A 26868-nucleotide genomic window follows, 5' to 3' on the forward strand; every position below is an offset into this window, starting at 1 on the left:
ATCATTTATTATACAATTTTGCTGTTTAATCAATCCTTACAGTTTTCTGCCTACAGGGATGAGCTGAACTGTCCAAATTCAACTGCTTGAGTTAGTTACCAGACTGAGTTCAACTCTGCTCTGTAAGAAGTGCCCGCCTCTGGCTGTCTCGCTGTTAGCAGGTGGCTACCATGAGGTTTGTAAGACATGATGTTATCCCTTGCCAGTTGACCAGAGAAGCTCATTTTCTTACACTTTCCATCCCAGTATGAACTTTATCCCTATTACGTTTCTTAATGTTTTTGGATATGTATTTGCCAGAGACTTGTTGTGACTGCTGATGAACTGATAAGCTCTTCCCCTCTGGGAGAACAAAGTACGATTTACAATATCTGCTTCCTCTAGGTATGTTCTGAGAGGAGTTTACAAGCAGGAAGGGGACTGACTTTTTACACGGTCTAATAGTGGTACAAGGGCGAGTGGCTTTGAACTAAAAGGGGAAATTCCGGTTAGAAGAAGGAGACATGAGGCCAAAACATTAGGAAGAAATTCTTTATTTAGAGGGCGGTGAGATGCTAGCATTGCTTCCCAGAGCTGTGGGTGCCCCATCCCTGGAGGTGCCCAAGGCCACGAGTGGGGCCCTGGCCATCTCGAGTCAGCCCACAGTGGAAGGTTGGAACTGGATGGTCTGTAAGATCCCCTGCAACCCAACCATTCTGTGATTCTGTGTTTTATAATTCTTAGGAGTATTGGATTCCCAGTCAATGACCCTGGAGGTGTTCAAGGAACATTTAGACATTGTATTGAGGAACATGGTTTAGTGAGAACTACTGGTGATTGATGGACAGTTGGACTGGATAATCTTGTAGGTCTTTGCCAATCTTGTTGATTGTAATCAAAGGAGAACGTAATTATTAATGCATTTTCTTAATAGAGCAAAGCAAATCTAAAGAAGCACCAACTACCTCTTTGTACACTAACTAAATAGCAGTAACTTGTTTTTGTTTTGCTGGATGAATGCATTTGGCATGTCTGTAATTTAAAATAGTCCTGAGATTTAAAGCATTTTGCAGCCACTGCTTTTACATTATGCTAAGTTCCATCTCCAAAAGGCGGCTGCAGTTCTCTCCCTTTTCAGTTTTCCAGATTAATTGACACAACAGTTTCTTTGTTGTTCCTTGGGTGACAACCCCCTGCAAGCCCTTTTTTCCAAATTATCCTCTTAGTCTGAAAATACAAAGTGAGCTGGAGTTCTTTCCAAACATACTAATGACAAAGAATGTTCGTTCTCCCAGTCGTCTCCGGTGCAATCTGTTTCAAATGCTGGGATTGATGAGTGTCTCAGAACAGTGTAGGAGGGCTGCCTGAGCATGACTGAGCCACCAAGTTAAAAAAAAATGTTTAAAAAAACTATTAGATTTATTTTCAAATAGAATATAAGAATTCAAGGAAGCCACGTCTGGCCTACAACAACAACAAAAAAACGAGCCAGCCAAGTTTGTTGTCTGGATTATTAATTGTGCTGGATTTTTTAGCTGTTCTGAGAATGTCACTCCAATTGTGCAATGAATCTGAAGCTCGGATCTCTAGAGATCATATTCTGATCTCTCACATATGGTATATTGCAGTGTTCATTAGACCTACTGGTCCAGTCACATGGAAACGACGTTCAGACTATTTCTATCTGTATCTGCTACTTTTCTTCCTGAATGTGTCAGTCTCATGATGAGGACAGTGACTCCAGCTGACACAGACACAATTGCTGATTGCAAAGAGAGACACTGCTGTGAAAATAAAGAGAAGAGGGTTTTATTTCTGTCACGGCTCAAGCTTCACAAAAAGTCCTGCCACGCAGGAATACCAATTCCTTTGGGGGAAGAGAATGCTGAGGTATTTGAGATCGTGGGCACTGAGCAGTGGAAAGCAGATGTGTAACCCTGCCAGGCTGCCCCAGACCTGTGCTTCTTCTAGCAGGAAGGAGAAATTCTCACCATGTCATGAGATCTGATTCTCAGGTCAGAGCCCAGTGGGGATGGAGCAAGCTCGTATTCAGGAGCCTGTCTCCAGCCACATGTGCAGAGCAGTCAGGACTACCGGCAGAAACCAGGTCAAGGGATTCCCAAGCAGCGCAGAGTGCTTGTCAGGGGACCCCAGAATGTCACATCCAACTTCTCACCCTGTGCTTGTTTGGGGGAACAGGGGAGTGGGGTGTGAGGTGTTGAGTCAGTACAAATGTCACGGCCAAAGGTCTTCAAGAGTCATAATAACAGGAGGACACACTATACCAGGAGGTCTGACACGAGGAAAATGCTGTCACTGCCACCACCTCCAGCTTGGAGATTTATTGAGATATATTAAATTGCGATGTGCCATAAACAGGGGCAATACTAAGTGAATCTGACTGTCTCAGGGATGAAGTTTTACAACCTGAAGTGTGAGCTTTCTCTGCTTCACTGAGATCCTGAGGCATTTTTCCAGCAGCTCCCTCCACCTCATTAAGTGCTCTCTGGAGAAGGGCTTTGACTTGAGGGAGCCCTCCTTGCACAGCACGCTGCTGACTGCTGAGATCAGGTGCAAATATCCACTGCAGAACCAGGTGTACACCATCAGAGCTTAGTTGGGGAGACCTCCTGGGCCACTTCCATCCCCCTCACTGGGTCACAGCTTTGGAGGAAACCAGAAATTGTCATACAGGTGTCCCCAGGTACCAGCACAACCCTGGTATGCACAGATACAAACTTTGCTGTAGCTGTTCTGTGACAATACTGATGCCCTCTCAGGGTGGTCTTGGTTTGTTAGCTGGAGTCATTGGTCACAGAGCACTGTGCTGTCATGCAGATGTTTGCTTCCTGCTCCATGAATGCATCTGGAGCTGTGATAGGATGCTCTAGCTGCAAACATGTAGTAAAGCAGCTCTAAATGCCAGACATCTGCTGTGTCTGGGGTTGGTGAACCCTTTTCTTCTCATGTGATCCCTTGTTCAAATCCTACACTTTTTCCCAAACTTTCAGCAGACCCCTGGAGTTATTGTATTCTCATTCCTATGTCCCTTCTGCCTATCAGGGATAAAGCAGGTCTGTGAAGCTCAAGGAAAAGCATCCCATAGCCTCAAGCCCTGTTCTTCATATGGCACAGGTTGCATTCCCCATCCCATAGGTCTCAAGAAAAGTACTTTAGTCCAGATAGGCTGCAGCTTATTTCAGGAAAAAGGTGAATTTTGACGATGTCCCTGACAAACCTCCCAGTCTTTCTGCTCTCATACCCTTTATCTCTGTTCCTCCAGTCTGCTCACAGTTCTCCAAGGGTGTTTATGCCATCTTTGGATTTTATGAGAGGAGGACCGTCAACATGCTCACTTCTTTCTGCGGGGCTCTCCACGTCTGTTTCATAACACCCAGCTTTCCCGTCGAAACATCCAACCAGTTTGTTCTCCAGCTTCGCCCAGAGCTCCAGGATGCCCTCATCAGTGTCATCGAACATTACAGCTGGCAGAAGTTTGTGTACATTTATGATGCTGACCGGGGTAAGTCATGAGTATCCCAGTAGAGTTAGCAGGCAGTTCAATGCAGTAGTGCAGATAGAGTCTTTGGTTTAAGAAATTACTTTAGTGCAGGTTGTGGGAGACGAAGAGGGGGGCTCACAGAACAGACTACCTATGCCTTCCCCATGTTTCATTCTTTTCCTGAATATCCATTACTGGCCATTGCTGAAGGTGGGACACTCATCTAGATGAAGCATTAGTCTGAACTCTGGGTTCACAGAGTCATACAAGGGAAATATTTCATTTTAAGAGTGTGGGTTTCAAATGGGAAAATTGTTTGCATTTATTAGGTCCCATTTTCGTGTCTGTCCAGTCACAAAATCTCACATTTGTGAATGCGAACGAATAGCTGCTAAGGTCAAACGAGCCCTGTGATGATATGTGTGTTGTTTGCAGTCGTAGTTTGGATAACTTCAAGTTCCCCATGTTAGTGAGTATTAGCTGTCTGCTCAAAATAACAAAAGCTTTTGTTAGGCTCTTGGAAGATATTGTCAAGTTATCTAAATCGTGATCAGGGCAAGTGAGTCACTGCTTTGTGATTCAGTTTCCGAAGCTCTCACATGCCTCCGAAGCTCCAGACTTGAAGGCTGAGAGCAAAGCAGTCTTGTAGAGGACAGGACAGAGGTAAGGTCGTTCATGACTCTGCCTAGGAAGTTATCATAAGCTCTTGCAGGGACAGGATGACTTTAAGAGACAAGATAATGCAAAAGCATCCCATCCAGCTTTCTGTTGTCTCCAGAGGTGGGCATGCTGAATATGGCGACAGGTCTGCATACACAGGGCTATCTAGCAGCCTCCAGAGCAGTGCTGACTGTGTGTGCCTCTTCTGGAAGGCTGTGCATGTAACTTAGGCAAGATCCTTTAAAGAATCATGAAATTTTCTGATCAGGCACCACAAGGAGAGACAGGGATACTAAATATGATGATGTATTGTGACTGCTGAGGGAGTCCCTAACCCTAGGAGCATAGAGCCTAAACAGATCAGAGGTGAGGAAAGAGCTGTGGCCCAGAGAAATGAAAAGATTTGGGTAGTAACGAAGAATAAGACAGGATTAGAGCTCTTATCTGAATCCCACAGCAGGACCTGACCAACGGGACTGATCTGTTGATAACAAAGAAAAACTAGTCCCAGAATCATCCTGTCTTCCTGTGCAGAAAAGGCAGAAATCATTAATTCTAGCCCAGCTGTGTGTGACTGAAATACTAGATTATTATCTGGCTGCTGGGGTTCTTCTGAGCTCTTGCATTGTTGTATCCAGCCCAGCTCAGGACGGTTACACAGGCTATCAGGGCAAAAAATGCTGTTGCACAGCTATGTCCTGGTTCTCCCTCTATTGTCCCACTCTCTTCCCATCACAGGGCTGTCAGTCCTACAGAAAGTGCTGGACACTGCAGCCGAGAAGAACTGGCAGGTGACAGCTGTCAACATCCTGACAACAACAGAAGAGGGCTACCGCATGCTGTTCCAGGAGCTGCAGAAGAAGAAGGAGAGACTGGTGGTGGTGGACTGTGAATCCGAGCGGCTGAACATCATCCTTAGCAAGGTTGTATCAGCATGGGTCTCCTGGAAGGTGCTTGCATGCAGAACGGGGAGGGTTGTTTCTCTCAGAGTTGTTTTTCTTCCCATTCTGATGTGATCTGTGTCACAGTTCGTCATGGATTTGATGTGTGTGCATTGCAGGTATTTCTCCTTTGTGTTGTTTAGGAAAGCGTAAAGCAATAGAAGTACTGGGAGCTCCATGTCCCCTACTTTTCTGATTCATGTTCTGAGTACTGTAACCCCCTTACTTCCCCAGAGAGTTTGTTTTGTGCTAACTGCTCCAAGCAGTGAACATGGGACGTGGCACTTTGTTATCCTGCTGAGTTTTCTCAGGTTTTCCCAATCCTTGTGAATTGGAGTGGAAGCGTGAACTGACACTGCCAGACTCTGGGTTCTCCAGACTCCATGTATGCAGGATCAGGCATTCCCACATCCCATCATGGTAGAATCATAGACTATCCTGAATTGAATACCACAGGGACCACAGGGATCATGGAGCCCAAGCCCTGGCTTCAAACAGGACCAGCCAATATTCCAACCCTTTGAGAATGTTGCCCAAACAATCCTAGACAGGGTACGTAGCAGAGGACTCAGCAGCTCTGATTGTGTGCCTTGCCCCACCTACAGCTGCAAATCCCATTCCCACTGCTGCAAATCCCATTCCACAAGGTTTAGGAAGGGCTCAGCAGTGCCAAGCAGCAGGCATGCCGTGTCTCCTGCTGTCTGTCATACCTCTTACAACCAGCTCACTTCCCTCGTGCTTCACACGTCGCTCTGTCTAAGCTACCTGTCATCTCCCGTCTCACACTTCAGCTGCTCGCTGTCTGGAGCAGGGACTGCCATGTCATCAGCTGCACAGCTCAGCAATGAGCACAATCCATCCTTCTTGGATGTCTCCGAGTGCTACTAAGTATAAATCATAACAAAACAGGTTTTAACCTCAAAGTAAAGGTCACACCAAAGAGGGACCAGGTGATTCTTTGGGGCAAAGTATTCCCCCTGACCATGGAGCAGGTGTAATTGATCACAGGAGCTAGGCAGTGAATTTGCCTTTTTTTTTTTGCAAGCTTTCCTGTAAGGTATATCAGATTTCTAGGGTTAATGATGTTGTCTCTTTAAATGTGATTTGTCCAATGGAAAGCTAAGTCCTGCGGACAGACATCATCTAGTTTGCCCAATGTGAATGGGAAAAGAAGTCTGTATTTCAAATTTCTTCACATAACAGGAGCAAGAGTTAAATCTACATCTAACTCAAGTTATTTGCAAGAACACTAAAAAAAAAAAAAAAAAAAAAAGACCCGAAGCAAAAAACAACTATAATGCCATTAAAAACAGATATTTCCAGGTAAACTAGATGATGTTATGCTTTTATAAGTGAAAGAGCAGTTCCAACATTGCTGTGCCCAGGGGTATCTCTGCTAGGGACAGGGCTGCTGTAAGTTGCTTTTAACTTGTGTGATTCATTTATATCCTTGTTAGACTTCTTGTGCTGAGTCCACAGGGATTTCTGGAGCAGACGTAGCCACACCAGTATAAGCAGGGGTTGCCTGGTCTTTCACAACACACAGATGACCAAAGAGGGACAGAGTTCATGTTCTGTTCTCCCAGCTCAATGCACCAGCACGTCTGTGTGACTGTCCCTGATCTGTTTGCCCAGTCTCTCAGAGATTCTGAGGTGTTCAGAGAGCTGCCTCAGCCTCTCAGGGATGGTTTGATGCATTTATCCTTTTTCCTGTCCCTGGCTTTCTCTGGGTGTGGATTTGCACTCCCCAGTGAGCAGAAGAGCTGGCGCTGCCTGTTCAGTCCCTGACATATGCAAACACATTTAGTTTCTTTTCCACACCACACGCACAAAACACAAAGAGCCACCACTGACTCCAGCATGGTGCTCCTCGTGCCCTGAGATTACAGCTGCAGAAGGAGGCAGCACTCAGAGCATTCATGGAAAATGACCTGATTTCATTCTCCTCCGTGCCCAGGTCTCGTGGGTATGATTTATCTTTGCTGGCTCATGAGCCAGGCTTCAGTTCTGGGTGGGATATCATGGGGCTGCACCGTGTAGCCTTAATGGGATAAATAAGCAGTGGGTTGCATTACATCAATGCACTATATTGTTTCTTCCCTGTCACTCATTAAAATGAATAACTGGAGTTTCTCCTTTGCTACTGTTTCACTCTGAGAGGATTTCTCTCTAATAGATATCAAACTGGCCCATTAAGAAGTGGGTAATGAAACCTAGGTGGCCCAAGTGAGCTATCAGCATGCAGCCCAGCACAGCCTCTCACCACATTCAGCCTAAGTGATAAATGCTATTATAACCTCAGCTTGCTACCACCGTCCAGACACATTAGGACTGAGCAAGCATTTTAAAATAAATTAAGATCACAAATAACCGTGTAAAGCATAGGAAGCGAGCCTCATAATTCAGGTGGATGGACTGCAAGATTAACAGCTTAGGGAAGGCTGGGCGACAGCCCTCTTGGGTTCATTGACTCTGACACCTAATGAAATAATAAAGGGAGAGTTTGGGCAGAAGGAGCCAATGCCATCTATTGTTGACACTGGAGAAACAGGGAATTGGATCATAATTCTTAGGCATCCCAGTACCTCAGAGATGCTGCTTTCTCCCATGAGTTCACAGTTGATAAATGGAGAGGTCAAGTTGGGCCTGGTTTTGCTTCTCAGATTTGGCAGTTGAACATGCTCCAATGGAAAACTACCAATAACAGAAGCACATATCTTGTAGCCTTAGGTATAAAGAGGGTTGTTTTGTTTTTTTTTTCTCAGTGCTCCAAACTCCTCCACAGTAGCCATTCTGAGGCAACCTATGGGGAGAACCACAGGACAGTGAAACCACCTCCAGTGGTGGAGCTGAGAGTAGTCATGTAAGATACTAAAGGAAGTCTTCATTGGAGTTAATTGCAACCTGTACACTAACACTGGGATCCAGAGTTTTAATGCATATACAAGAGCACTTCATCAGAGAAAGGCTAAGGCAGATGACTCAGTTGCACAGAGAGTCAGCTCATTTATAATCCATTCAGAGATCCTTTAGTTCCTGCTCACAGTAATCTTGGAATGCAGTCCTATGGGAAGGATCACTTCACACATGCATGTCCTGGTCTTCAGTGCTTCCCAAACACCTGCTACCAAACTGGTATTAGGGAGGAATCCTGGGCAGACTGATCTCTGGTTCAATCCAGCATGGCAGTCCTTCAGTCACTGTTGTGGCAATAAGGATCTTTCTGGCGTCACCTCACTACCATTCCTGCAGACTTTGCCTCAGCACTGGCAGTGCAGGCAGAGTTCAGAATCGATTTATGCGGCAATAGAAATAAAGGGATAATGTTGCCAGCAAGGAAACATTATGGAAACAGTGAAATTCCATCAGAAACTGGTAATTCTTAGGTGGTGGTGTTGTTTTAAGGTTTTTATGAGTTTTGAGGACATGGATTGGATAAGAACAGATGATACCTGCTTCTAATGATCAGGTAAGAATTTAACAGTGCAACTGGAAATCAGTAGGGAGCAATTCCAATGGAAACATGGAAGGTGATTTGGGGGCTGTCTAGTCTGTGACTCCCTGCCCCGAAATCACAGGCAGCCTTATACAGATGTTGCCTTTCTACCTAGACATGGGAACTTTCTCAGTACCAAAGAAACTTTCAAACATTACAGATCTGTAAGCAGTTGTATGATAAAAGAGAGAGAGAAAAAAAAATCTAACTCTGTTGGCATCAGGGAGAATGAAGTGTGGCAAAGAGCATATGCTGCAACACCGTGAGTATGAGGTTATAAATAATCTCAATGAACATGCAGGGGGAATCCTCTGCTGAGCAACTTGCTCAGGCAGCTTTGTTCTGGAGATATGGTTTGAAGCTGCCCCAGCGCACTAAAGGAGAACAGCTGCTCTAATATAGCTTAAACCTCCTGATATCTCGCCCAGTTACGTGTCTGCAGCAGGGACTATAGGCCAATGAATGTGCAAAATAACTCTTTTAGTCTTGCTCCGTATTTCAGCTGTGCTCACAGGACAAATGAGCTCCAGCGTTCCACTTTGTTCCTGTGTTTGAAATATATTGTTTAATCTTTTTTTTCTTTTCTTTTCTGCTTTTCTTTTCTGTGAGCCTGTAGAAAACAGGTTGGTTCAGATAATTTACTCTCCTTGCCTATAGAATCTACTTGGAAATCTTATACGGTCTCAATTTCAGGCTTGTTTCTCAGATGTCATGTACAGAAGATCTGTCCTTCCTCTAACAAGACTGTGAATTTTGCTTTATCTTCCTGTTCACCTTTGAACAGTACCATTGGAAATTTAAAATGGTCGAAAAGGGAGATAAATGAAGCTCTACTGCCTTAGTTGGCCTCTGCTAAATATCCTTGGTTTCCCTCTTGCAGATCATCAAGCTTGAAAAAAATGGGAACGGGTACCACTACATTTTGGCAAACATGGTGAGTTGAGTACTGCTTATTTTACTTCCCCTCCTTGATGTTTTCATTGTTATCTTATGTACTGCAAAGCACAATATTTATAGTTACTGAGTTGGAAGTCATTTTAACTCACCTTTTGGGTAGAATTATCAAAGCCCTTTGTGGTATGCTGCTTGTGGTGTTTTCTGTCTTAATCCAGTAAGACTATTTCTGGGGCATCTCCAGTGTTGCTAGGCTTTTTTGCCTCCAGATTCAATCTATGTCTTCTCAAAGCCAATTAAGCCAACTGTCAATTAATGCCTGTTGTGATAATGACTTTTTGCATGGTGTGAGCACCTGAGCTTCTGGCATTGCTCTTCTAGCTTGTTTCAGTTGGGCCACCAAGAAACTGTTCACTATTGGTAACAAGTTTGGTTTTCTAGCTGCTTTCAACCTCTTTTTCATGTCCCCTGTACCCCAGGTGAAGTGTTTCACAGCCACTGTGAGAGCCCCATACTTTTAATGATGATGTAGCAAGATCCCTCTGACCTTCCAGTAAACAGAAAATATGTGACTGTCATGTGTTTTTTGTTGGTCCATTACAGCGACTATTCTGCAGCTTTGTGCTAAATCAAATCTGTCTGTCATGGTTCTAAGGAAACCATTGGATTTAAGGATTTCCTTAAGGAATGTGTTGTTCCTTTGCTGCCGAGGCATTGCCTGAAAGCAGAGCTGTGCTGTGCAGCAAAGCCATAATTCTGGAGCAGTATGCTGTCTTTTCCTAGGTGGCTGGAAATTGTTTCTGCTTATGGAGGGTTGGAAAGAAAGAAGAGGAATAGCCACAGCCCATAGAGCAGTTGGAGGACTTCTGTAGCCCAGCTCCTGCCCTTTCCATCCAGGAGGACATTCAGGGGCTGGTCCTGCTCTCCAAGAGCCAGGGATCTGTGGGGTGTTCTCTCCCCAGGCCAGGTTCCACCTATGCCATGTCTGCAGGGCATGGTGTCCACATGCAGTCTGGAGCTGTTCTTTCCTCCTGCAGCTGCGTCTGAGAGGCTCCACATCAGGGCTGGGATAATTAAACTTTTAACTACTAATTAGTCAAGCAGTTGCTGCTGTTCTCCTTCTCTCAGCCCCAAGATAACTCTGTAATTTACAAGACAAAAATGGACACATAATTACCCTGCAATGCCCTTATACTGACCCTGCACTTCTGAGCTGGGTGCCTACCATGTAATTACAATCTTAAAAATGTTACATGGTGCAGGGGAGACGTGCAAACTGGAGAGCTGCCTGTAACTCCAGGTGCTAATTTCTGCAACCCCCGTCCTGGCACTCAGATGTTTATGAAAGTCCTTTCATTAAAGCTAAGCAAGGACACTCTCCAAAGTTGCTGCTGTCTGTGTGCTTTTGTGCATACCCATGCAGATGGGTAATGAGAATGATGTCACCTCTTCTCTCTGCGTGGTTTCATAGGGATAAATATGTTAAAAGCATGAGGTGGTCTGATACTCAGGTGATGGAGTCAGGAAGGGCACTTCCCTCTGACTTAGAGTACTGCCACCTCCCACTTTCAGTCTGAGAAAGCAGACTTATCCAATCTTTAATTTGTTTCCTTAGCCCTTGCACAGATGCTGAGAGGACAGAGGCTAGAAGGTGGCTGCATACTCAGCCAGCATAGGTTATAAATAATTAACTCAGAGCAAAGGGCTGTTCATTTCTCCAGGCCCTTCATAGTGATGCTGCCTCCCAGACACAGCTCTGCGGGGGCTGCTCTGGGTCTCTGTGATGACAAGGTCTGATGGGGCCCCAGAAGGCGCTGCTATTGACTGTGCTTCTCCAGATGGAAAGGGCCTTTTCAAGGGTGGAGCAAGTTTTGTGGTTTAGCACGGGGGCAGGTTCAGGCAGTAGAGCCGAGTCAGTGCCTGCAATGTGCTGCAGCCACCACAGAGCTGCTCACCACTTGGGTCTGCAGAGAGGGTGGCAGAAAGGCTGTGATGATCCCCTGAGTGATGAGGCAGGGCAGCAGCCCTCCTCATGAGGAGATGACCAGGGATGTTACATGTGATTGGCGGAACATGAGGAGTCACCTTCTGGGCAAGTTAAACCACAGTGTGTTTCTCAAATCCAAGAGATCTTGACAACATTTACCCTCTTCTAAGGACATCTCATTGCTGGATTAGAACCTTTAGAGGGTGTAGAAAGCTGTGATTTATTCACAGTGATTCACACACTTAGGGATAGACCTCAGACACCCCATGCTTCCCCTTTGTAGTCAGGTTCTTAGAGGATGGGGTGTATGTTGCCCACACACATATTCCCACATGCACACATGAACATGGAGAAGACAGCCTGGTTTTGTGGAAGTGCTGGGTCTTAAGATAATAGAATAAATTAACAGCTGAAAACTGCAAAGGCCTGAATATTTCCAAATGGACTATTCCCTGTCCTCTGCACTGGTGGATGGAGTCCTAATTCTAGGACTTTCATCCTGTATGAAGGTTAGACTCTCAGCTAGTGACCCTGCACAAGTCAGATGAACTCTCAGCTGCTTTGCTACGCTGCCTAACCTTCTTGAGTCCTTCCATATGGGGAAATAATGCTGGAAATGACACATTAGAAACAAACGTTGGGAAATGTTTATAGATAACTCCCCCTGAAAATCTTACTGTTGGCAATATTTTCATTCAGAACTGTATGAAACCAGACAGTCAGAAGCAGCACACTACTGTCCCATTACTGCCAGTCCAAATTGGTGTTCCTTCAGGAGCACTAAGCAAGTGAGTTTGTAAGGAAATGCAGAAATCATTCATGGGAGTATCAGAGGATGGAGAGATTCCCTGTCTGGTCAGAGACAATTTATGAACAAAGAGGAACTGGCTTGCATTAATCACTGCTTGCTTGCCCAGCGGTTGCTGTCGAGTAAGCTGTAGTAAAGACCAGGCAGAATTTGACAAGTAACAGCAAATGAAAGCTAGCATTTCCCAGCAGGAACAGCTTCCTTTTTTTTTTTTTTTCAGTGAAATTGCTGTTGCCGAGGTGAGACAATAATATTTCTGTGTTCACAAACAAAATGAAACCATTCTGCACCTTAGGCCATGGGCGAACATCCTTCTCCGTGTCTGCTCAAAGACACAGCCATCCTGCTCAGCTCTGCCCATCCCATGAAGGTCTGCCTCTGACATTGCTGCTAAGGGAGCATTCATGTGAACATTCCTGCCTTTCCTTGGGGCAAATCTGCTTCTATCCACCGTTTTTGCAAACTCATGAAAACCGGAGTTACTCAGCCAGTACCCAGGAGATACCATCAGCATTCACCAGCTGGTTATTTGTCAGGTGTATCAGCACAGGCTGGTTGCATTCATCTCTCTCTCTCTTTACCTCTTTGTATTTCTTCTTTTTACAAGTCAGAGGGGTTTGGCAACTTAAAGATGTGTTTGTTTTCATGGGTCGTATTTTCCTAAGCTTTGTTCTCAGCTTTTGAAAGCACTGTCTAACAAGCACAAAGAGAAAAAAATACAGTCAATACTGTCAGAGCAGCAAGCTTAGAAACTTCTTGGGTTTCTTTCTTTTGATGTTACAGACTCTTTCACCATAACCTTGCCTTCATGTCTTTGTTTATCCTGTGCCAGGGAGGTGGGCTGACTACTGCCTGTAGTGGGAGAACATTGGCTCCCCCCCCCCCATGGGCAGAGGAAAATTTTTGTCTTAAAATAAGTGACCTTTGTGTCACCTGTCTTTAAAAGAGAAGAATTAAGGACAGCTGCCACACAGTGTTTGAGCCTTTCTTTTTCCTGGCACATTAGTCCAGGTTCTTCTTTTAGCAAATGCTCTTCTTTGAAGTTGGATAGATAAGCGCATGAGATTGCTGATGCAAGGGGTAGCAAAGAAGAGTAAAGATACGAACAGAGGTGATTAGTAGAGGTAAGCACTTTTTCCTATGCCATTTTATATTTATTATATGTGAGTGCTGAGTCCAGCCATGAGCTGTGTTTCACTTTGCAAACAGCACCGATGGATTTGAAGGGCACCAACACAGCAGCTTTGACAGCAGAGAGCCCTGTGTGGGAGCTAGGCAAAGCCTGCTTGTTTGCTTTATGTCCCCTCTGATTTCACTGTGCCTCTGCATGTCAATTTTTTTACCTCCAAAAAAGTTGGTTGAAGGTGCAGCTGAGGTCAGCAGTGCTCAGGTTTGCATCAGTAACCGGTCTGAAAGTGTTTCGTGGGAGTTGGAAGGATGCATACAGCACCAGCATTTTGTGCTGGTCGGATCTCAGGATGCCTGGGCTTGCGAAACTGCTATTCTAATGTTGGAAAGAGATGTCCTAAGTTATTTTTAAGTCTCTAAAATTATACCAGTTAGACTGTGATGCAGGTAGACTCACCAAAAAACTTGGTTTTCCAGTTTCACTTCCAATCAGATTTTTCTGTTCCTATCCGACGTTACTGAACAGAAGAAACTCCAGTAACATCATCTCATCTAAGTTATTGATAGTGGAAGACACAGGAGCCCTGAATTAATTTTTGTTTGAATTAGACTGTCTCACGTAACAGAAAATTGTCTAGTTTTTTGATATAAAAATTGGCCACAAAGGACAATATGAGCTGCAGCCTTTGGAAGGATTTTTGCAGCAGCTAATGAAGGCTCAAAAGCACAGGTGACTTACAGCAGCTTAAAAAAATCACTGAGCATCAAGTGAGTAATAAACGGATATACTACAGCTGTTGGAAATAAGGATGTGTTTGCTTAAATCAAGGAAGAGAAAAGTTGTTAAACTAAGAGGTTTGCTGTCATCTAATCCATTACCCAGCTCAGCTTGCAAGAGGTGACACGTAAATCCACAACAGCTTCCTCTTGGTGACTTCATCGATGCTTATTTCTGGTCTGAACTTGCCTAGCTTCGCCTTCCTCCATCAGATTTATGCTTCTGTTTGTTGGACTGGATATTCCATTACTGAAGTTTTGGTCCTTGTAAACTGTGATCAGGTCAACCCTTAATCATATCTTTGACTGAAGCCCTGGAATCTGTCACTACATGGCACGTTTCCCAAGCCTTTAAATCAGTTGCTGCTCTGAAAGTTCTCTAAAGAGCAAATGTTTGCAAAAAGTGGCTGGACTGAGCTTTCCAGCAAGATCTGCACGTTCACTTGTACCCACAAAGTGGGTACCAGGCTTCAGGACTGAAGCCCCGTCTGGCACTGCCCCATCCTCCCATCATTATTTGCCCTTTCTTCTTTGCCTCCATGTTATAGGGAGGATTCTCATGTTTTACTGCTACAATGAAATTTGACATATTCATAATTTTGCAGAAGAGAAGTCCCTCTCTGTTGAAGGCATGCTGGAATGAAACTGAAGCAGCTGGGCTCTTTTCTGATGTACCCTCCTTATTAATACAAGTTGATGGGAGTGAGGGATGATACTTTATTGGACAAATCAAACTTGAAGATAATTTGGTAGATTAGAGATGCTCCATCTGAAAATGCTTGACTTCCTGCTCCCTGTAGAATGACACCAGCATACCTTGGAATGACAGGAGCCACTTTGCATTCACTTGGCTGATCCACAGTCATTCAGAAGCAGTTGTTTTCTTTTTGCAAGTGTTCCTTATAAAGTCCAGTAGCAGGAAGCAGTCTGGCGTTGTAGACCATGCAGGGATTGCATCTAAAGAGAACTGGGCCAGTTTTTCATTGCTGTCTCACATTTCCAGGTGAGTTTGGATGAATTGTTTGAACAGTTTTTGCTTAAGAAGGGATAATTCAGTGTAGGATTCAAGTGTGAAAGGTTAAAAAAAAAAAGAGAGAGAGAGAGAGCAGAAGAGAAGAGAAAAAGCAAAGAAAAAAAATAGAAAAGAGAAGGAGAAAGATGATGTGCAGAGAACTGGGTATGCTGACAGGCCTGAGGAGGGCAGTCATGCAGGTGGGAGCCTTTCCTCCACTGTCTGGCAGCAATCTGTGCTGCCCACTCACTGCCCAGGCTCCTGGTGATGCTCAGGGTATAAATAAGGAGCTGGATAATTTCTGAGGACTTTCTTTTTAAGGCAGATCCTTCCTGGACCAGTTAATCAAGATGGATTCATGAGACACATTTCAAGTCATCAGTCTTCCTGCATTATGCATTTCCTTTGATGACTGAGCTCACACACAGTGGAGAGGAATATAAATGTGTGACTTGCTGACATCTCTCCCAGGAAGCAAAGCAGTGAATGGGACAGTAAAACAACCTTTGGCTGAAAAATGGTCTCAGTTTAAGCACAGCATAAAGAACAGACGAAGCAAGGAAAACAACACGAGGAAAGAACGCTTTCCAGCACTGCTCTGTTTTCTATTTGAAGACTTGAAGGTCTTTACCAGCTGCCTATGTTATTTACTAACAGCAGGGCTCTTCCATGCAATTGCTTTGTGAGGTTCATTAATGCAGAGAGAACAGTTCATAGCATGGGCTAAAGAGCAACTTCCCTGCATTGAACCGAGCCTGGCTGCTGCGTGAGCTGCGCTGCAGATGCTGTGAATCAGAGCAGGCGTGGAGGAAGGTGCTGTCAGTGCGGACGGGTCCAGATTCTTGTGGTTTATTGTCAGACTCCTGATTTGATAGCATGCAGAGAAAGCTGGGCATTTTCCCAGCACACACAAGGCAGAAGGCCACACTCTCTGATTTACAGAGATGACTTTGCAAAGTGAATTTAAATAGAAGGGACAGCTAAGGCTGCTGGAGGGCAAGGGTGAGCTTGCTGCTGCTGCATCCCTTCCAGTGTAGTTTCGATGGTCCCAAAGAGAACTGTGCTTGCAGGAGTGTTGTCTCCCTCGAGTGCCCATGGGGAGCCTGGAGAGCTCTGTGTTCCCCTGGGTGCTGCTCTGCCTGCTTGCCCCAGCTGTGGGCACAGCACATTGGCTGGGCATGAACTGCTGCATTCCTCTGCCTGTGATTCTGTGGTTCCTTTTCCTCTCCAGAGCACCAGCGGTGCTGAGTAAGAGGGAGAGGCCACATACCTGCTTGTTCCACGGATACTTGTCCCAAGTGGTCCAGGTTTAAAGATCCCAAAGGAAATCACATTTCAGTGGATTCCAGGTTGTGAGGTAATTTCTCTGTCCAGCCCGATGCTCCATACATGGCTGCAAAGAGAGCTTTTGACAGTATTTTTTGGAAATGTTTTGGCTGAGAATGTTCCATAGAAAATCTCATTCCAGCTTTCTTCACTTCTTGCTGTATTTGATTTGATGGTGAAGGGAAGCATTTCTGTGCTGATTCTTTTCCAAATGGGTCGATACCAACCACACTGCTGCAAGCACGTCTGCTGCCCCACAGCAGTGGGCTGCAATCTCTCCTTAGTCACTTACTGATGTTAGATAGACTTTCTGAGTAAAGGAAGCATGATTCACTTTATATCTTCTTTCCCTTAGAACTTCCTGGCAGTGAGGCATTGCATAATTAATATTTGTACTGCCCTGGCCAGGGCTGGTTGCAATACGAGCACACGCACAGGGATGGCAGAGTGGGGCTGCTTCAGCCTTCAGGTTCCCCAGAATCCTCTCCCTGATGCTCTCACGTGGAACTGAACCATACTTAATTAATATTAGTGATGTTATGTTGTATTTACTGCTTAGGTAGTGTCATTGTGCTCTGCAGTTAGGCAATGGGTGATGACTTATCACACTGGGTTAGATGATTATATCCTACAGCTGCTCTTTCTCCCATGCACTGAGGGTTAGCCTGGACAATCTTTTTTTTATTTTCAGTTTTCCAAGTGTGGTCAGTTGAAGACTATATAAAAAGTCCTTTTTTTTTTTTTTTGCAATATGTTGGTGTAGGTAGTACAAGATATCAGGTGATTGATGACTTCTTTGCTTGCAAATATTGTGATTCATCTGCTCTAATCATTCTTACAAGCACGGACTGATCTTCCAGAAAGACAGATAAGCGTATTTAATTCCTGATGCTGCGTTGCCAATAGAAACATTTCCAAGTGACAGCCTGTATAAAATTCAATATATTCTTGTTTATATGTTAGCCAGCAAGAACTGTCTTCTTCTAGGAACTGCTTTCTAAAATATCTGACCTCTGGTATTTCCCAGTTCATTTGCACTCATGTCACTCAGAACTGCTCTGAGCAGACTTCAGTGGTGCAGTAATTAAAATTCCTTTGTAATTAGTACAAGGTCCTGTACTGACCTTGTACTGGGGCACGTGGAGGAGGGATAACAGGTGAAAACAGGTTTTTTTCAGCAGTTAATAACATTCAAAACGCAAAGGCATATCCAAGGTTAATGATATTCCCTACAGCCCCAACTTCCTTTAACAACTGGAAAATCTTTAGAGGTCTCCATGCTCTCAGTTTTAGAATGGCTGGGCTTGAGGAAAATGGTGAAAGGCAGTGTTTCCAACCACTGCTGTCGTTGTCTTTGGTGTCACAGTCCTTTCTGAACTTTCTGCTTGTTGAAGAGGTTAAGGACACCAGACATCCTACATTCTGTCATGAACTCGGACCTTCCTTCATGCCTTTGTGGGCCTTCCAAGGAGGAGCTGGTGGCACACACTTGAAGATGCTGTGTGGTAGTTTCTTTTGACAGATCTTTTTCCCCTGAGTGCCTCCCAGGAGCAAAATGTCAGTGCAATTTGGTCCTGGCCATGAATAACCAGTTGGCAACCTGTGAGGTCCCTCTTACTGAACCTTAGGAGCTCCGTGTGTCAAAAACCACTTGGCCTGAAATGCATTAAGATGTCAGAGACAATTACCGTGCTGCATTTCCTATTCATTAATCACAGCTCTGGCTTTCTGAAACCCCTACGCTGGCAATTACATACAAGATTGATGTGGGTTAAACCAGCATTCTGAGAAATACATACTCACGAAGTATCACTGTTTCTTTTCTTTTTTTTTTTTTTAACCTAAATCACTGCACTTTGAAACTAAACAAATCATCTAGTTAGAGCATCTGTACATCTCCATCCAATTCTCAGCCTGTAAGTGGATGCTAAATTGCTTACAAAAAGCCGGAAGAAAAGCTGTGAAAGTCTTTAAAGACATTTTTGAGTCACTTACGACTCTCTTGGTCTGACACTGATGTAAGAGGGCAATTTAGTCTTTTCCTTGCAAGCTGTTTTTTCTCACAACAGGTTTCCATCTGATGGCCTGATTCTGATCTTGGAAATTAATGAGTCAATTAACTCCCCCAGCCTGTGCAGAGTGAGCACCATTTTGGGAACCTGACCAGGGATGGCCCTGGCTTTTTTAACTCCCAGTGACATCATATGTTTGAGAGCAAATGGATACAGAAGCTCTGCTCAAGCACCTGCTTTGGGAACACAGCAAATATTTTTGTATATCAGTACTGCTAAAGAGAGGATACCAAATTTGGGATGCCAAACAGCGTCCTCTTCTCCCCACTGCTTGCAGTGTATCTCCAGTGCCTATGTCAAAGTCCCTCTGTTGCCTAAGAGACAATTTCATCCTGTGTTCAGAGAGCGGAGCCTCTCAGTGTCAGGCCTTACTTTGCAAAGGGAAGAGATTTCTCCTATGCTGACTATCAAATCCATAGGTAAACAAGTTTCCTGTTAACCACATAGAGATGGTTCATCTGATGAGTGTCTCCTGTTTCTGTCCTTACCAGGGATTCATGGACATCGATCTGACGAAATTCAGGGAGAGCGGAGCCAACGTCACTGGCTTCCAGTTGGTGAATTACACAGATACTGTTCCCGCCAGGATCATGCAGCAGTGGAGGAATAACGATGCCAGGGAGCTTCCTCGTGTGGACTGGAAGAGGCCAAAGGTAAGTGATATAGAAAACCATTTAATTTAGGGTCCTTCTGGTCCACTTCAAGTCACTCCCACGCAGTGATAATAAAGCTGTTCCGGATGTTGTTTCTGAACATTTCAAATCAGTGGGTACAATAGAGGACAAATACTTTTTAATTTATTCCAAACTCAGAGCAGAAGATTCTGAAAGTGTCAAGGGCAGAGGGGAGAGGTGGTTTTATTTTTCTATCTGCCATTTGAAAACAAATACACTTTTGGCAAATACTCAGCACTAGAAATGTCAACCTTGGAAGTATTAGTTTTAAAAAAGGTTCTTAGAAATAAATCCATAGGTAATCACAGGAGAAGGAATTAAAGCAGCGGTTGCTGTTCACACCAGAGTTTTACCTCTTTTCTACACAAGTTTCAGCTTGAATAAACTCATCCTTTGCAGATTTTTTGTACATTGCAACAGAGTTTTCTGGACTCCATCTGTGAAGGAAAAAGTAACTCGTTACTTGGTTTAGCATATCTTTCAGTCTCACATTCACACTGTATAATGCATTCCTTGAAAGTTCAGGTCAATGATTCTAATTAAACAGAAAGATTTGGGTAACAAGGAAGCAGCTTTGAAGGCTGAGTGCAATCTGAAGGCAGCAGAAGGTGAATCAAGATCTTCTGCCTCACTCTTTTCCTCTGGAAGAGAAAGCACCAACTTCCACAGGTAACTAAGACATCAGTGATCACACAAAGGATCCTCCAAAGCTGAAAGGGTGACAACAAAAAATCTGAAAAGTGAACAGAACAGTGTAGTACACCTGAGGTCAACTCAGGCTAATGGGCAAATGTCTTTTCTCTCTAGTACACTTCAGCCCTTACATACGATGGGGTCCGGGTGATGGCTGAGGCATTTCAGAACCTGCGGAGGCAGCGGATCGACATCTCCCGACGTGGCAATGCTGGGGACTGCCTCGCCAACCCGGCCGTGCCCTGGGGACAAGGAATTGACATCCAGAGAGCATTGCAGCAGGTTCAAAACCTAACTGATGCGTGTGCCGTGGGGGTGGCCATACATAGCCTGTGGGTAGGGGAAGAGGGGCAGCTAGCAGCAGAAATGCCCAAATAATTTGCTTGGGTTAAGGAACTGATTCTTCCAGGTAAGAGCCAGGTCTTGAGCCCAGTGAATTTCTTTTCCTGTTGACATCCAGCATGATCTTTTGGAGTTCTTAGATGGAAAAGCCAAAATGTTATCCTATAAAGTCATGGGTCCTTATTTTTACCTTTCCAAGAGACAGACCAGTTTAGATCACATTTTCTGAAGCTCCTTCAATGCTCTGTGAACTCAGCTTTTGTTCCAGATTTCTAATGACATTTGAAACTAAATGGATTTTGCCATATGCATTGGTTGACATCAGAATGTTCCTTAAGACTACATTAGAGCTTGGTTCATATTGTGAGGATTGGGAGAAGCCTTAATAACAGCTATTGAGAAAGTTTACTCCTTAATAGTTTGAAAATCCTGTTTCTTCATCCTGCTTAGAATTTTAGATTTTTAAACAAACAAACGAAAACTTATGTTAGCTTACAGCAAGGGAAAAGAATAATACACTCTTCTCAAAGACTTGGAAGGATAGAACATTACAATACTTATTTAAATTTAAGAACTGACATTCATTTCTAACATTTTTTCTTCTTTCAGACACATTCTCTACTTTCTTACTCATAGTTTGTGCTACATTTGTTTCAAAAATAGATGAATTCTTTGCTTGCAAATACTGCTAGTTCAGTGTTATCCAAATATAGCTTATCCCATCCTCTTTCCTTAAGGCAAGAAGAACAAAATAATTCTGGCTAATTTTCATCTCACATAAACTTTTTACATGTATTTTGATTTGATGGTAAACAAAAATTCCTCTAAAACCAAATCTTGCATTAAGATTGATTTTAATCCTTATATTTTACATGTTCCCAAGCCTGTCATTGACTTTCTGTATGACCTTGGGCAAATCACTGTCATAGCTTCTCCAAGCTCCTGTAATAAAATCTGCCTTTTTGATGCATTAGGGAGATCAGTTACCTAATAAACATTAAATACTTGGAGGATATATGATGAGCAAGGGGCTCTCCAGTGTTTTTCATTATTGAATTTACGAGAGTAGGATATCAAAATTAGTCTTGGTAATTCTATGTGTGTGCTTGATAATCACCTCTGATTTTTTCTCATCTCTTCATTAAATTGATTTCAAAACTCTTTTCAACTGCAGTGATTTGGGTCGAAGAACACGTAGAGCTATTTGCCAAAATTGTTCCTTAGCCTTTAAAAAAAATTATAATTTTCAATAAGTTTGGCCAGTTCAGTTGTGATGGTCAAAATTAAAGGTTCTGAAACATGCAGTGAAGGAAGGAATTCTCAAAGGAAATTTTAACTACAAATTTAATAGTCCTCCAGCATTTAGTATTTTAGCAATGACTCCATTTCAGAAAGAGGAAAGTGGAAATGGAAAGAACTTAAGATTAGATTGAAGGCTTGAGTTATCCTTTCTGTGAAGACTCACAATTACAGCAATTGTTACAGATATTCACAGCGTTCTCTCTCCTCACCTCCCATTTTCTAATGCCTGAAACATTAAGAGCTGTTAAAAAAAAGTTTCTCCACTTATTTCGACTGAAATGTCTTGAATAAGCTCCTGAATTGCCTCATTTCTTTTTAGCGTAGGAAGCAGTCAAGGATAGCAGGACCAAAAAAGAAAAACAATTTGAAACATTCTGCAGTTTTTTAAAAACAGAAATCTGACACATTTTCACAAAATGCATGCTTTTATTAAAGAGAAGTAAGGGGTATTTCTTCCCATGAAATTCTCACGATGCATTGCTTTAAACCAGCACATTGAGCTCTCAATACTTCAGGAAGATCATTGTAATTTTTCACAGGTATTTTTTGTTAATGTTGTTTAGTAACCAAGCTTACAACCAGGTAGCTGGTCCTGAACTGCTGAGTAACAGACTGGATGGCCACAAAAGCATCCTTCTCTTCCTGCAGAGAACCACATGCCTGCATCTCACACACAAGTGTGTTTAAGTTGTCCATGTCTCCGGTTGACTTACTTGCACTGAGCATTGCTGAAATCATTCCTCACAGTATTTTATTATGATCCAGAGGGCAGGGTACTTTCTCTCATGAAAAAGAGAATAAATTCTTGGATCGGTGACAAAGCCGTAAAGACAGAATGCTTTTGGACGATGAAACGACAAAAAAGGACTACTGAGAGGGGTCTCAAGATGGTAAATGACAGAACAGCTGTGCTGGGAGAGGCTCCTTTAGCTATGTCAGTGCTACATGGCTATCATAGGATTTAGATTTTTTTCCTACAGATAGAAAGAATTGCCTTTAGTACACCTGGCTTTTAATGCATATGGAACTACAAAGCATGAGCACCTGTGACTGAGCTTCGGAGTTAGTCGGAAAAGGTAAAAGGGGCCATGGAACAAAGGAAGCATGGAGTGTTTAAGATAATGGTACATTTCCAACCGAGGTGTCTTTTATGGGCATGTTGTTTTCTGTGAGGAGGGAAAAGCACTTTTCTCCAAATTTCACCAAATATAACCTCTTGACTTGAAGCAGCTTCAGAAAACAATGGCAGATGTTCGTTTTCATGACAAACGTTTGTGATAATACCTGGAAAATAAACACAGTTTAAGCAGATTAGCAGCTAATGTCATCCATAGTGATATATCCTCGTTTCTTCACAAAGAGTTTTCATTCTAAGGTTCTCAGGGCACTTTAAAAAGCAATTCAATGCTTATTCTCATTTTGCATGCGGGAAGCCTTCCATTGCAGAGAGTACAGATTTGTCCAAAACAAGAAGAAAGGCCAAGAACAAATCTTTTTTCCCCAGTCCAGGGATGTGAGTACTCCTTTTCCCAGGTTCCTGGACTTTTGCAACAAGTCACATTGAGAGGAAAAACTAAGGAAATAGAATGTGGTTCATGGCAGTGTTATCAGCAGAGACTTATGATTCAAAATTTCCTATGTAGATCTCATTTACAGTATGGAATAGTCAGGTTTAAGCAGGCTGGTGCAGCAGGTAATTAAATTAAAGCAGGTAAATTAACTGATAGACTCCTCTCTTTCAAAAGGCAACAGCTGGGAGCAGTGTCCACAGCTTCGTATTTCCTGCAAATGCAGTTCCTGATTTGGCCTGACAAGTTCTTTACCAAGTCTTGATCCCTACTTAGATTTAGACAACACAAACAGAGCCTGAGGCATTCAGAGCTGTCTTAGCTGCCTGTTGCATCCCAAGAGATGATGGGCTCCCACATGTAATCTGGCTCTGATGCACCACTGAGCTTGGTGATGGACCACTGAGTTTCAAGAGACGTGATTTGTTAAGAGCTTGGGTTGCTGATCTATGTGCTCTTCTCACTGATATTTATGTCTTTAAGGTCCGTTTTGAAGGATTGTCTGGCAACGTTCAGTTTAATGAGAAGGGGCGGAGGACCAACTACACCCTCCATGTGATTGAGATGAAACACGATGGGATCAGAAAGGTAATGGAGAAAGCGTCTAAAGCTCCTGCATCTGGCATCAACTCTCTGTTCTCATGGTGTAGTTAGGTCTCTGCATGAGCAAAGCCAAGCACAACAGAGAACTCACGGTGTATTACTAAAAAAAAAATGCAACATATGGAAGGGGTTATCAAGAGTAAGAAGGGCAACTTAGCTGTGGAGCGGGGATTTCCAGGAAAGGAAAGCTTGGCCCACTCAGTCTTGCTATTGGCAGGACACTTTGGCTCAGGCTCAGCTACACAACTGTCGGTTTTTGCACTCCTGGTTTTCATTTCTAAGAAATGAGCCAAGACAGAGTCAGGAGGAACCTGTCTGCCCTAAGCAGTGCCAGGGAACCCTTTATTTTGATTTAATTCTGCTCAAGAATTAACAAGATTTTTACCCGCTGTATCCTGATAGTTATGGAGGTATTGCTACTGTCCTGAGGTCTTTGTACCTTTCTGTATCCCAGGCACTCTGTAAAACCTGAATTTTCAGGTGCATGGAGCCCTTGAAACACCGATCCATTTGTCAGCCTGACTCCATACACTTATGTCCCGCTTTAGATATTGCCTATTTGAAGAAAAGTTATTCTGTGGATAAAGGAAATCTGCTAAATAATTTGGAATGGAGCATTCACTGCAACCCCTCTGCATCCCCTCACCCCTGAAGTGTAAAATACTTGTTTGAAACCAAGGAAACTGCAAATAGTGATAGTCCCACATGTACAGCTTCCATCCTCCATACTCACTTATACCTGCAGCAGCCAATGTCAGGCCAAAGCCCACTACATCCAAGCAGGAATCAGCTGCATCATCCAAAAAAAAAAATAAATAAAAAATAAAAAAAAATAAAAAAAAAATCCAATTCCTCACTGAAAAATAAAGGAATTATCAATATAAAGACATTCAAAGTGATCTTCCTCCTCTATCTGGCATTCACGAGAGTATAAATGTAATACTATGTCCAGTTTGGGGCTCTGAACTTCAGGAAAGATGATGGCAGTCCAGAGGGAATCCAGAGGAGAAGCAGCAGAATGGCTAAATGTCTTGATTTTGCTGTGTATTTACTGACAGAAATATTTGTTTAGAAGGCACATAACTGACAGGACGCATGCTTTATCTTAGATCCACCAGGATAAAAGTGCAAAAAAACCCATACATCTCCATTTATGTTGCCCCAGGGCAGAGTTTTGGAAGCTTTTTCCTCACTCTCTTCTCCTTTTCTCTGTGCAATGAAGACGGATGAGACGCCTGTGTGGAGTTTTTTTCTTCCTCTATTGTTACAGCTTGTAATCTGCCATCAGCAACTCCTGCTCATGCCCTGTGTTAATATCCTTTCCCATTTACTGTTATAATAAATTGCTTTCACTTGACCAAAGCTCAGGCAATACCATATGTACATGAGGTGATGGAATTCCCCTTATCAAATCAAGCCCTGGAAGAAGAAAACCTCAACAGTGATCTTCTTGTTGATACTCGTTGGCATGCTGCTTTACGTGCAAGTAGTGACAGATCAGCCCAAACCCTAATTAATAGGCACATTTTAGCATACAAATTCTTCTGTTTGCTTTTATTCATAACTTCAAACCTTTTGGCACTGACCAGTATTGGTTTTGTTTCTTTTCTCACTTGATTTTTTTCTTCTGTTGTCTTAAGATATCCTAAGAGTCAGTTCTATGTTTACAGAGGCTTCCAGCTGGAGAACAGCATTTTATCACCCTGTCACATCTGGACAAGCAGCAGGCATGTTAGAAAAGTATACAGAAGTCACACAGGGAAAATGTGACCTCTTGCAGTAGGGATTGGACAGAAATTGCGATAATCTACTGCTGTGTGCTATTTGGCTTTGCGTGTTTATAAGAGAGAATGTAGTAAATCATACACATTATTCTCAGGCTGGAGGCATGGTGGGTCAGGAGAAATCCTGATTCCCCCCTCAAAAGACATCAAGAAGTAGGACGGGAGATACTGGGCTGAGTACAAACTTGCAGAGAGATCTGACCCTTTTTGAATGACCCTGTTAACATATCTTGATTAATATTACAAGGAGATATCAATAAGTTGTCCTGGATTTGTATTTGGCAGATTGGTTATTGGAACGAAGATGAAAAGTTAGTTCCAGTAGCCATAGATACTCAAACCGGCAACGAGTCCACGAGCCTCCAGAACAGGACGTACATAGTCACAACGATCCTAGTAAGTGCTGGGACTTCCAGCCCAGCTCTCATTCTCCCTCATCTCCCTGATGTGCTGACTGCCTCTTCCCCTTTGCACACCTTGTTTTGTACTGTATCATCTTTATAATAGCGATAACAATAATAACAATAATAATAACAGCACTTACTGTTTCCTGTCGGGTCCATAAAGGTATCTGAAAATTGCTGTGGCTAATTAAGTAGGTATTAAAGAGCTCTCATGCTTAAGTATAGAAAATACAAAAGATTATGACAAGATAGTAGAGGCATCAGCATAGGTAAATTAGGAACATTATACCTGTGCTTTGTGTTTAGCCCACAGAATGTGGGCTGTAATTTTCGGAAGGATAAGCTGTATTGTGCAGAGAGACTGAATCATAGCTTTAAAAACAAATCCCCACTATAATCATGAAGGAACAATAAGTATCCCATAATGTATGGTATCATGTAGTGTGTCATTGTATACCATCACCCTGCAGAAACATGAAATTTTACTAACTTGTTTGCTGAATGCTTGCTGTAAACCTACAAAGAGGACACAATACCCAAACTGAATTAAACATCTTTAGGGCTCTCTCATGCCCAGCAGATTTGTCTCTGTTTGTGCCCACACAGGCAGACGTTCCTTTAAAAATTCATAGCTGAAATGTACTAAATAACCCTTACCAAGCCACAATGAAAGACTTGTCACCCAAATCCTTCCAGGCATCTCCATTGCCCTGAAGTCTATAAATGCAGAAGCTGCACGTGTTTTTTTGCATAGATGAATAGAAAACACCAGAATAAAAAATTACCCTTTATACTTCCTAAATTAACCCCACTGTTTGTTGACAGTTCCCTTTGGTACATACATACAAAGTTAGGGCTTTTCAAGCAGATCATAAGCAAAGATGTTGAGTCTCTAAAGCACTGGGAAGGTGGAGTG

The 26868-nt window shown here is 43.2% G+C and overlaps 1 protein-coding gene across 2 annotated transcripts in view; it reads left to right on the top strand.

The window, feature by feature from the left end:
- The window catches only part of GRIA1 (glutamate ionotropic receptor AMPA type subunit 1), a 107653-nt gene that overhangs the window by 44518 nt on the left and 36267 nt on the right, over nucleotides 1-26868 (top strand). For both annotated transcript variants that reach the window (XM_042881685.1, XM_042881686.1), the window contains exons 2-8: nucleotides 3263-3502; nucleotides 4880-5064; nucleotides 9459-9512; nucleotides 19074-19235; nucleotides 20064-20231; nucleotides 23645-23749; nucleotides 25834-25944. In XM_042881685.1, the coding sequence (XP_042737619.1) occupies nucleotides 3263-3502; nucleotides 4880-5064; nucleotides 9459-9512; nucleotides 19074-19235; nucleotides 20064-20231; nucleotides 23645-23749; nucleotides 25834-25944 (1025 nt within the window). The remainder of the gene's footprint in view (nucleotides 1-3262; nucleotides 3503-4879; nucleotides 5065-9458; nucleotides 9513-19073; nucleotides 19236-20063; nucleotides 20232-23644; nucleotides 23750-25833; nucleotides 25945-26868) is intronic.

Source organism: Lagopus leucura, unplaced genomic scaffold, assembly GCF_019238085.1.
Source record: "Lagopus leucura isolate 7727_CA_CO unplaced genomic scaffold, USGS_WTPT01 Super-Scaffold_100030, whole genome shotgun sequence".
Taxonomy (NCBI): Eukaryota; Metazoa; Chordata; class Aves; order Galliformes; family Phasianidae; genus Lagopus; species Lagopus leucura.